General features: G+C 37.7%; 1 protein-coding gene across 3 annotated transcripts in view; it reads left to right on the plus strand.

Moving 5' to 3' along the window:
* Positions 1-12,799, plus strand: part of FRMD3 (FERM domain containing 3) — a 146,929-nt gene that overhangs the window by 61,063 nt on the left and 73,067 nt on the right. For 2 of the 3 annotated variants that reach the window (XM_072360307.1, XM_072360310.1), the window contains exons 2-3: positions 815-919; positions 10,043-10,085. In XM_072360307.1, the coding sequence (XP_072216408.1) occupies positions 815-919; positions 10,043-10,085 (148 nt within the window). Of the gene's footprint in view, positions 1-814; positions 920-10,042; positions 10,086-12,799 lie in introns of those variants that run through there. The other variant, XM_072360309.1, reaches the window with a different exon arrangement.

Raw genomic sequence — 12,799 nt, forward strand, 5'->3', positions numbered from 1 at the left:
AAAGACCCAGGTGGAAGGAGGGGCAGAAATGCAGAGATCTAGAACTGAGATATAGGGAAATAACCTCTGTCTCCTAAGAACTGACAGTTCTAGGTGTATACTTTTGGCCCAGAGTTAATGCTTACAATTACCACAGTTTGCCATTAATAGCTTTAAAAAATCACAATTCTTGACTAAGAAGAAATGTGAAGATTCATGTAGATTCTCCATGTCAGATGGTAAATTAAGGAGAAATATGCAATGCTGTGAAGATCGAAGAAAGCAGAACTAAAGAATGAGGTTGTGAACTAAGCACTGTGTGTAGAGCTGGCTTCCTTATGGCTGTTTCTGCCCAGTGACAATGCAAAGAGTAAAATGTGAGGTTGTTCTTCTGCATGTTACTGCTACTGTAGTGCTGTGGGCATTGTATAAGCTTCCAGTAAGCTGCCAAAACTACTTGCAAGCTTGGGGACTCAAAGAGCTACTCACCATTTTGGAATTCTGTATGTAAATGGATAACTATGATGCCATTATAGCATTAGGTAGAAATGAAGCTACCAGAAATATATTAAATGTAATAAATAAGCATCTGTTAGAGTGGCATGAGTTTTCCTAAGGCAGAAGTAGTAATAGTATTTTCTTAAGGAATCGCCTTTGGGAGTGTGCAGGGAGTACAATGATCACTAATCTACTGCATCTTTGAGAGGAAACAAATACTCATGTCCCCTTGTGAATAACAACAAATATAATGAGCTGTTTTTTGTGACGCTTCATTTAGGTGTTATTATATATTTGGAATATGCAAATAATATATCAATTCTTTCTCTTTTCACAGAGGGAAACGAAAGGTCAGTTTCTCATAGATTACATCTGCAACTATTACAGCTTGCTGGAAAAGGATTATTTTGGCATTCGATATGTTGACCCTGAGAAGCAGAGGGTATGTATATGAATTCTGAGTACACTTATATTTTTCCCAATAAACAGGAAAATTCTAATGCAGATATGTCTCTGAGCATAACCCATAGATGTTCCACAGAGTAGCTTATTAGATTAATTTTTCCCTCACCTCATATTTTTAATTTCAGTTTAATTGATATCTGATTTGTGTAATTCTTCTGATCAGTAAATTTCTGTAAGTGGTACTCACTATATGCTTGTTTTAAAATAAAAGATAGATTTGGATTTCTTTTTAAGAGCTTATTTCTAGAGTTATGTCTGATGATTTGACTGAGAACAATTGCTTTGAAAGGAAGTGAGAATTCAGCCGACTGTACTTTAGGATAAATCATCCTAAGCTTGACTCCAAACGTGAGAGGATCTTACTGTTCCAGCTGGATGTACTTCAGTCTATTTGGCCCAATGACATTCATCCAAGAGTTCTGAAAAAGCTGGTTCATGTCATACAAAACCTTTCACAACCTTTCAGTGATGTTGGGAATCTGGAGAGGTCTTAGTCGGCTGTAAGCTGGAAAGATTATGGACATTTTCAAGAAAGGTGAGAAGGAAGATCACAGAATCACAGAATTGTAGGGGTTGGAAGGGACCTCCAGAGATTGAGTCCAACCCCCCTGCCAAAGCAGGTTCCCTACACCAGGTCACACAGGTAGGCGTCCAGGCGGGTCTTGAATATCTCCAGAGAAGGAGACTCCACAACTCCCCTGGGCAGCCTGTGCCAGTGCTCCATCACCCTCACCGTAAAGAAGTTCTTGTGCACACTTGTGCAGAACTTCCTATGCTCCAGTTTCTGGCCGTTTCCTCTTGTCCTGTCTCCACATACTGCTGAATAGAGTCAGGCCTTGCCACTTTGCCCCCCACACCTTACATATTTATAGACCTGGATTGTGTCCCCTCTCAGTCTTCTGAGATCCTGGTAATTACATACTTTTCACAGTTATAAACTGTCCCACTCTTATCAGAAGTAACTGAAGTTGTTAACCAAAATTAACAAAGATGAGGTGCCACATCTGTAAGTAAAACCTTGCTACTCCTTTTATTAAGAGAAATTCTATAGGGCAAACCCTCCGTGTAGTGTATCTAAAGAGACTGGGGTGAGAGGCAGTCCAGGAATCCAGGAACCTTTATTTGGAGTTTGTATTTCTTTTAGACATCACCTGGAGGAGGTGTTAATAATTCTGCTGCTCAAGGAACTATTTATTGATAGTTTTTCTATGCACTAGCTATTGCACTGAGGCCAGCTATCACACTGCCACCCTTGAGGAAGTGCAGCATAGCTAATTCTGTTCTAAAGGCCCCAGGCTGACAGAGCACCTTTTTTTTTTTTAAAGTCTTTGGACTTTTATGGAAATAGAACTATGTAGCTACTGCTCAGTGTCTCATTAGAAAGAGGATTCCTGTTGAAGGAGACCACTGATATTGAGAATAGTGGAGGACTGGGTTGAAGGAATGAGGCAGTATACTGAAGTTCATTCTTCACATTTCTTTGGGAGGGCACCTGAGCAGAGACTGAAAGTTGGAAATGCTAGGATTTAAAGTTTGTGTTTGTTTTTTTTCTCTCTCCTTTTTTTTTTCTTTTTTTTTTTTTTCCCCTCCAACAGGGATTTGAGCATGTGAGTGTGTTTTTGTTCTTATAATTAGAACGTGTAATGGTAGATTGGTAAAAATGCTTTAGAATTAACAAAGGGGTATGTTGAAAGAATTGTGTGATATGCAGTGAACTTGTAGGTCTGTGAAGCATCCTTGAAGTCCCAGCAGTTGCTGTAGAAATGTTTGAGACTGTAATTGCTCTGAAGCATCAATATTCTTTCTCATTTGGATAGGTCGTTGGGTTGTCTGGGAACAGCAATGTGTGCAGTTCCCAGATACATGTTCTGCACATATATGCCTGGCAGTACTAGAAAAAAGCTATTAACTCAGTGAGATTGCTGTATCAATACACTCTCTCTAATAGAGGGGATCTGCATTGGTGGCTATGACTACAGTAACATCTCCAGAGCATGGAGCCTAGCCCTGTGTATTGTTAGAAAGATGACAGTGGACGCTACTGCCTTGCTGGTAGTCTGCCTGTAATTTCCTTAAAGAACAGTCAGAAATTGAATCTCCCTTTTGCTTTCAAGCTTAGAAGCTCTGAAAGCTGGTAGGCCAATCGTCCCATAGGCAGATTTTTTGATAGATGACAAGCTCATTTCACTAGTAAGGCTGTTGGAAAATCCCCGTTATAGTTTAGAATGCATCATCTATAACAGACCTGGACAGAGTGTTTGTTTAACCTTACAGCCCAAATTGTTCAGCAATCTCTCAGTATTTAATAAGGGAAACTGGAGGCTTCTGTCCTAGAGTAAGAGATTCCTTTACCATAATATAGCAGTTCTGCTATTAATGGGGCGTGTACACAAAATGTACAGCAGTGCCTCATCAAAGAGACCTTTTGAAGGAGTCAGCAAGTCTTGGGTACAGCTGATCTCTGCTTTATCAGTAGCAGCTATTTAATGCTCTTCAACGTGCGCACTTGTTTTCACGTGAGGGTGGTGAAGGTTGACAGAAAGAGACAACAGAAAATTTCCAACCTCAGTTAACAAAGCTACATTTTTTTGTATCGGCTTGCAAGGGTCTGTAAAGCTGTAGGAAGAGAATGGTAGAGTGACTGAGCCATAGGTTAATTAAAATTTTAATGCTTCAGGGTGTATATGAATCTATCATCCTGTACAGAGTTATCACAAAAATTATGTGTTTTTGCATCAAGTGTCAATATGGTACTGATTGGTACCTACAAGCAAGGTTATGCTGCTTCAAAAACTATTGTAAAACTAGAAAAAGAGAAGGCCACAAGAATTACATAAAATAGGAATGGCTTTCATACAAAAGGATGGATTAGATTAGGATAATTCATCCAGGAAGAGATGTAACAGATTGAGTAGGAGATACAGTGTAAAATGGCTGGGAGATAGTGACCAGGTGAAGGTGTTTAAATAATTCTTAGAACTAAAGGCACTTAGCAAAATCACGAAGCACCTGATGTACTGAAAGGCTATTTTTAAAATACTATCCTTAGTCATTTTACTAATTTATCATATTACTGCGGATGCCAAAATTATTTTAAAATGTTGAAAAATAAATATTTAGACAAATTGCTGAAAGTCCACAAAGACTAGCACATAAGTGGAGCCTAAAATGGGTACTGTTGGAAGAAGAGACCAGTGACTAAACCAAAGCAGCAACTATTTTTATTCTTTTTTTAGAAGTGTTTACTTCAGGCTACTTTCAGGACAGAGTGCTGTGTTAAATAGATACTTTTCTCAACCAGTGTAAGTGCATTTATGAATCCTAAGCATAAATTTGGCACATAAATGGTAATGTGAATATGTACTCACACTAAATTCAGCAGTAATGCTACTTACTGATGTGTCTTTTGTGAAGACTAGTAACCTTATCAACTGAACTATTGTACAGACTGTTCTAATAAAAATAAAGATTTTTCTTTCATCATTGTAAACCTGTTCAGATTGTGAGAGTGTGGCAATTCAGCCATACATCAATACATGAAGATTTGACGGACAGATATTCAACTAATGTGAAGGTTGTGGGTCAGCTGAGCTTTTCTAGCTTCCGATACTGGGCATTCTCTGAAAAAGTCAGTATAATTGCAATAACAGAGTGAGAGTTTGAAAAATTTTTAAATAAATTCCAGCTGATAATTGTATGAAAGGTGCTCCTGTTCTAGCAAGTGGTACTGCTTCTGCTCTGTTGTTACATCTTGCTTAGCACACCACTGACCAGAGTTGTCCTGATTTTGAGAAGAGCAGGGAACAGCTCTTTTGCTGCAATAGAACAGTATCAGTATTCTTGTTTTACAGTCTCCCGAGGGCATAAAAAAGTGATGTCAGCCCTAGGGCATGAAGAAGGTGGCAAGCAGGTACCATGAGTCATGCGGCTGGTATAAAGTAGGCACCCAATTAATTTCCCTGTCTGACAGCTGCCATTACCATTGGATACCGTGACAGTTTTTTTTTAAGGTTTAAATTTTGTCAGGCAGTGACCTGATGCAAGCTGCTGCCTTGAGGCTAAAGCAAATTGATTTTGCTCTGCTTTCTATTAAAGGGAAAGGCTAGGTATTCATTCTAATGATTAATGTCCAGGTGAGGTTTAAATAATTTTCTTACTTTTCTAGCAGCAATCCCATGCATTTTTCCATATTCTTACTCTCTTTTATCTCTTGAAGTCCTCAAATCTAGTCCATTATTGTCCAGAGTACTACTATGATGTCTGCTGGTTCTTCTGTTTCACCATAGGCATATCTGAGCACTGTGTATTGCTTGCTGAAGGAAATTTACATATTCATGACATTTCAGCTGTTTTGGTTGTTGCCTTGTTACTGCTAATCCTGCAAACACATGGATTAAATCAAAACCCTCTACTGTTAAGGGAGAGGTAGATATCACTCAATTTGTTGTTCAGATCCCAACTATCTGGCTTGGCAATTACTTAGAACCTTACCTTTGTTTTAGACCAAGCTTGTACTAGATTCCATAGGAACAGGAAATGGAACACACATCCTTGCACTGTAGAGTTGCTGTTACAGCGTGGAAGAAGAATGGTATGGGAATTATAATTAATGGCTCCTGACCCCTTACAAGGGCTGTGAGAATAGATATAGAACATTAGGTGCTCCCTCCTTCCCTGTTTTTCTTCTAAATGCCTTATCCCTGTGCTGTAGTGAAACCAACCTCAGTCTTGTCTTAGCTTTGCAGTAAATTAATTTGGAGCAGCTTACTGCTTGCCGTATCTTTGCTAGAAGCACAGTAGCATTTGCAGAGTTAAATCTGCTTACTAAAATGTAGCTTTTACCCTTGTGTGGTGTTCTTACTCAGTGGAAATTCTTAGCACATCAGCTACTCAGCATTTGTGAGTAAAAGGCATACACCTGGCCTCGCTAATGACTACTCAGTGCCACTTAAATGCTGATCAGAGGTGAGGGTTGCATTTACAAAGTAAAAAATTACTCTGGTTGGAAACACAGTTTGCAGTTGCAAGGAACCCTTAGTGGGAGAGCATGCAGTTACTGAAGGGCAGATGCAGAAAACAATTTTAAGCATATTTTACAAGATCAAAGGTGGTCATCTGTAATATTTTGCTTACTCATAGCTGGCACTTGAAGCATCAAGAGTCAGTAGCTACCTTTGTGATTGATCTTTAGTATCTCTAAGTGACTTGCCTTCTGCTTCTGCAAGGGCATCTGGTGGACCATCCAGGTACCCAGCCCCCATTCAAACTACTTTCAGCAGAAGAGATTAGAAATTGTTAATGTTGGACATATGCAAGGTCTTTGGAATAATAGGTGCCGGCTGGATTAAAGTCTTCTGAACTGGGTGAGGACTGTGTTACTAGTGTGCCATCTGGGAAATGAGAGACAGCCTCTGTGGGAATGCTTTCTGTTCATAAAGATTGGAAAAGAAAACTACCATTATCCATTGTAATTGTCAGCTCCTCACCACCATGCCCACTAACCATGTTCCTCATTGCCACATCTACCCAGGTGAAAAGATGTAGGCCATCATCCAGTTAAGCACCCTGTGTGGACGACACTGTGAAATTTACGAGATATGAAGCTGTTTTATTTATTTTTATTTTATTTTATTTTATTTTATTTTATTTTATTTTATTTTATTTTATTTTATTTTATTTTATTTTATTTTATTTTATTTTATTTTATTTTATTTTATTTCATTTTATTTTATTTTATTTTATTTTATTTTATTTTATTTTTTCCCAGGTTTGTACATTTCTCTAGAAAAAAAGAGAAAAAATTCTTGTATGGGGTTTCAGATTTTAGGGTGGCTTAACTTGTGTATTTATTTTGTCTTACGAGATGTCAGCCTTACAAGGCAATCTGAAACACCTGTGGTCTGTTCCCACAAGACAGTGTGGTATATGGTAGTGGTGAGACATTTTTGTAAATGAAGACCTGAAATGGTTTCAGAAAGTTGCTTGATAAGCTAACTCAGAAGGTAATGTTACATTTTCCCTTCAACTGTTGACTTTTTATTTTCCAGAAAAAAGACATGTTGAAAACAGTGTAAGTTTGATACATACAAAACATATTTTGCAATGGCAAATGCTTTTCAATTGAAATCTGCTGCAAAAAACCTTGTGTGAATTTATAGGAGCCTTAATCTAGTCCTAGCTATAACAGCTAATTAATCTTGGAATAAATATAGCATGAATATAGAAGAGATGAGGCACAATTTTTAATTATTAATAGTTAACTCTGTAAGACTTGAAGATAAATAATTGAGGGAAGATCTTTCCTACAACTAAAACTGAAATGTGCAGGCAAATACAGGGGTGGGTATTTTCAGAAGTACTACCCTTGATGAGGTATTTATATTCCCCTGACAGTCAGATGGTACTAGGCACGTAATTACTGTGTCTTTGGAAATCTCTAAAAATCATAAAGTAACTACTTAGTTTTCTGGAAGATTCAACTGAATTGCCTACACATTTCCATCAACAAAGGTCACCATGGAAATCGGAGCTTCTAAAAGCTTCCTGCCAGTTCCCTGACCTCCAGGTGAAAATCGAGACTGCTTCATTGTTCCATTTGCTCCATTTTTAACCCACAAAAGCCAGGCCTTAGTGAAACATTTGTTCACTTCTCGAAGTTTGGTGCATGAGGAATTTTTCTGTGTTTGTACTGCCTGTTTTATATAGCGCTCAGGGATATTTTTCAGTACTTGCTCCATTCAGTTCTTAAATCCCTTTATTAAATAAAAAATATAAGTGCATTAATTATTTTGTCCAGCTTGCCCTTTTCCTTATTTATGAATTGTGAAAATTTTGTATTTGCTATTATTCATTTATTTATTTTGTCTTTGCTTTTTGTTAAATAGGTAATTGACTTTTTCAAATAAGCCATAAGAGCTGACCTGTGTGCTGGTATTTCAGCTTGGCCTTTCAAAAAGAAATACCAAACAAAAAGTGCCTGCTCTTGCTAGATCAAAATATTTAGAAGCCTTTTGATTCTCCACTCTCTGGGAATGTTACAGGACTATTCCTTGTCCAAATTTCTCTTTTCTATCTGACTCTTCAGTGAGAACTGTTTGGATCCTGGTGATAGTGAGGTGGACCTTTTGAATAGGTCAAGGAAAGTAAATTTGCATCTGTGTGTCTTAAGTGCTTTCCTATCTGTTGGTTCATTCTGATCTATGAAGCACTACATCAGATTTCTTTGATTACTTTACCTTTTTATGAACAACCATGACCCACACATCATTCACTATTCTTCAGAGCAAGACAAAGAAATAATGCATATATTTTATCAGTAAAAGAGTCAGATGAGCTAGACATTTGGTAAGTTGGTCATCCAGGCATTATTTTCTCTGTCAACTTCATTCTCTCACAACAAAAAGAAATAAACTAAGCAGAAGGGAGAGGAAGAAATTGTGTAATTTTTTTTTTTTTTCTTTTGATTAGCTGGGGCTCGGGATGTGGGGTTTTTTCATAGAATCATAGAATTACTCAGGTTGGAAAAGACCTTGAAGATCATCAAGTCCAACCGCAGCCTAACCAGTAGCCTATCTCTTAAAAAACAACCACGAAACAATACTACAACAACAAACCTCTGTTAAATCATAACCTCGAGTACCACATCCAAATGGCTCTTAAACACATCCAGGGATGGCGATTCAACCACCTCCTTGGGGAGCCCATTCCAGTACCTAACCACCCTTTCTGTAAAGAAGTTCTTCCTAATATCCAACCTGAACTTGCCCTGGCGCAACTTGAGGCCATTTCCCCTCGTCCTGTCACATGTCACTAGTGAGAAGAGACCTGCCCCACTCTCACTGTAAGAACCTTTCAGGTACTGGAAGATGGCAATAAGGTCTCCCCTCAGCCTCCTCTTCCTCAAACTAAACAGCCCCAGCTTCCTTAGCCTCTCCTCGTAGGGCTGATTCTCCAAGCCCTTCACGAGCCTCGTTGCCCTTCTCTGGACCTGCTCCAGTACCTCTATGTCCTTTTTTGTTGTTTTATTTTATTTTGTTTTTGGTTTTGTTTTATGTGAGTGCTAGGTTTCCATAACAGTCTCACAACAGTAAGAGAATTTCAAACAGAAGAACGTAATAATGCTTATCTCCAAATCTTCAATATCGCTGTTAACAATATGTGAGTGTTTCTGAGAAGCCATAGAATTTGTAAATGTTCTTTAAAGGTATTTCAAATATTATACATGGTCATACAGTTATTAAGTTTTCTACTTGAAGTAGGTTTTAGAGCCACAGTGAAAAGGGTTAAAAATACAGCCCTCTCTAACCCCCCCTCGTTCCCCTTGGTCTAAGGCCCTCTAGTGTTGATGATGCTTATTAGAGCTGAATGGTATGCTTTTTGACCAACTGCTTCTGCAGCAGAAATCTCATTTCAGTGTGGAGATTTTTTGCTTACTGGAAAAAATCCTTGTACAAATGCTTTTGGCTGTAGTCAGAAGTGGTACTTGAATATCAGCATGTTCTTTTGTCGATCAAAACATCCTCCTGAACAGTTCAGCTAGTGTTAGCAGGAGATGTGCTAAGGCTCTTAACTGAAATATGAACCTAGTTTTTTTTTTTTTTTGTCACCAAAGCATTTGGGTTTATTTTCCATGAGAACGAAAAACTGAAAGTTTTCCATTGCAGTCCTTCCCCTCAAAGTTAGAAACCAGCTGGTAGGCATCTTTACCTCTCTGTTGTGCTTCTGCTGTCCACAAAGCATACATTTTGTGCATCATACACCTTTTGGATAGAATGAGGTGTGTTTCACATTTTTAGTTCTTTCTAGAAAAGAACAACAGTTTGTATTCTGAGAGTATTGACTGAGAATATATTATTTATACATGCTTTAGTTACACAGGGACTGTGGAAAACAGCAGCAATAAGCAGAAAATGTTTATGTTTCTGAGCAGTTTATACTGTGCACTTACAGTATAATAGCAGCATGGAAGGTGGCTTTACCAGTTTGTGCGCCTGGTGAAAGAAAAATCCAGCTTCCCATTTTTGATACCACATATCTCTTCAAGGATTTTGCTGCCTCCTATGATCTTTATTAACCTCTGATCTCTGCTTTGCTTTTCCAGCACTGGCTTGAGCCCAACAAGTCTATCTTCAAGCAAATGAAATGTAAGTGTTGAGAGCTTGTGTTTTTAATCTGTTTTTGAAGTGCTCAAAGGTTTTTCTGTGCTTCCGTGCAGTATTTTAGAGTGCATTTTATTTATTTCCTGTTGAAGGGAGGCCTTTCGTGGCCTATCTAGAATCTCCCGAACTCCTTATTTCACTGTTCTTTCACAACTCTGCACACCAAGAGCTTTCCCCAGTTGTGCTAGATGGGAGTCATAGGACAGCTGACATTTGTGGAGTGGCAGGTCTGGTGAGGAGAAGACTCATATGCTCTGGCTCTCTATTTCCATCAGCTTAGTCAAACACTGGGAGGTGGCAATGAAATACAGAGTGTGACACTCTACTGTGGTTACTGTTTTTTTGTTGTTTGTTAGTTTGCTTGCTTCCCACAGCTCAGTGCTTCCTGCTAATGCAGAGGATTAGTTTAAAATCATAGTTGCAGACAAATAAATTTAAGTGCTAGGTAGCTGTGAGTAACTGCTGTAGACAAGAGGAAAATTACAACTTTTTTTTTTTTTTTTTTTTTTTTTTTTTTTCTAATAGAAATATTTCTTAAAATAGAAATGTATCGTTTGAACTGTCTGTTTGAAATGTGATGATGTGGCTCATGCTTTCCGTTAGGTGGTCCAGCTGTGAGGACTTCGTCATTAAACAGAAGTGCTTCAATACACGGAAGTTTATATCCAGCAGCAGAAGAGGCTGTTTATTTGACTGTTGTTGGAGACTTGATTTAGGGCTCTTGGAGTTGTATCTTGTTTAATAAAAGTTGTTGTGTATCAACTTAGATTATGAAATGAAAGTGGGTTTTACTCACAGACCTCTTTATAGGCAATTGCTTTGCTTTTTAAGTATGAATACTTAAAGGAAATATTTTATTTGGGAGACTGCTTATTTTAAAAAAAGATGAATCTGAAGATATTGTCAAATATGTAAAAAGAAATGAACAAAAACTCCTAGGTGTTAGGTGGATTGAATTCTTCCACTAATGCTACAGTAGTATATATTGCAAGATATGCATACATGTGCATGTACATGAACATGCATATGCCTAGGTTATTCACTGTGTTATGGTTCACGGTGTATAGTGTATGATGTTTAGGTAGCAGGAGTGCTGTGCTCTGTGCATAGCAACATGTTCAGGAGCTCTGCCAACAGATGCACTGACAGTGTATTGATTTATTCAGACCAACTCTGTCTGCATGTAGATGTTGCCTAGATGTGATTGATGGTGGTTAATAAATTCCATAGATGTTGTGATGTGATGGACTCATCAGAGGGCCTGTGTGTCTTTGTGGTAGAATCCTAATCAAAACTCTGAGGCCTGAAAACAAAATGTGTAGAGAGAAGCAAAATAATTGCAGCTAGTATGAATTTATTACTTTGGATAGTGATATGCCTCAACAACAACAGCAAAAAGAATTAGAGGCCAACAGAGGTGTTTTGTTATCATTCTAAGATTTAGGACATAAATAGAATTAAATTGCAGATAGCTTTTCATGAGCAGTTCTGGTTTAATACTAGTGTAGCTTCATTTTATTTTTTGTCATAGATGAAGGATTTGAGTTTCTACATTAATGCTTTCAGGAAACAAAACAAGTATATGTGGATATCTAATGTACATGCATAGAATAGAATCCATGTATATTATAGATAAGTATATATCTCTCTTGTACAGGTTTCAAGAATGTTTTTGTACATCAGGAAACTCATTTTTTTAAAAAAATATACAGTATTAGTCTAGAATGCTAGACAGTTTCTAAAGGTGCACAAGTTTAATTTGTATTTTGTTTAACAATATTCAGTTTGCTACGAAATCACTTAGACTCAGATGCTACTTTATAGATCACCAGTTTTAATTTAAAAAGTGTCACAGTCTCAGGTGACTCAAGTAAGGACTGAAATTAGTAGCAGGTGGAAAGCATGGAAAATGAAGTGATGAAGTGACTGTAATAGAACATGCGTTATCTGTATCTGTCTTCTGGGAGAAGTGGTAGCAGAAAGCTTTTCACAATGTGTATATCAGATGGAGGTTTCCTTGCCTTTCTTTCCATCAAGGAATTCAGAAAACAGTGAAATGATGTGTTTTGTAAGAACAGCAACTCATTTCCTTTGATGCAAGAGTAGTCCTTATATAATACTAATGATTTAAAATATTCCAGATGCAATTGAACACTTGGATTTACGTGTGATTGCCAGGTATTTGGATACATGCAGCAAAGATAGAGAAATGCTGCATTCTTGATCTCAGCTACCATTTGTGGGAGACTTCATTTCCCCCCGCGCAATAACACATTTTTCAGTGTATTGTTTTGTCATAATGTGATATTTAAATCCTAAGTCTGTGCCTCAGCCATTTTTACTGCTAGTTTTGCTTGAGAGGAAAATTTATTCTCTGAAAAGTGTTGTTAATGACTGTCAGTTTTGTTTGTACTGGTTATAATACATTGACTACTACCTGTACGTGACAGTAAGCACTCTGCTTCTGTTAATGTGTTTAATAGTTCTCTATGAAGCTACACATGATATATCTCTGTGGTTCTAGGTAAACCCCTTTTTAATACAGTTTTTATGTTCTTCTGTGTGTTTTATGTTTATTTTACTGTTATTCTCCCCTGGATGCTGGCAGTAAAGTTCCTCCCTATTTGGCCAGCTTCTAATGTTTTTGTACTTACTTTATATCTAGAAATGCCCCAGTTTAAGTTTTATTAGTCACTTGA

Source organism: Excalfactoria chinensis, chromosome Z, assembly GCF_039878825.1.
Source record: "Excalfactoria chinensis isolate bCotChi1 chromosome Z, bCotChi1.hap2, whole genome shotgun sequence".
NCBI classification, from domain to species: Eukaryota; Metazoa; Chordata; class Aves; order Galliformes; family Phasianidae; genus Excalfactoria; species Excalfactoria chinensis.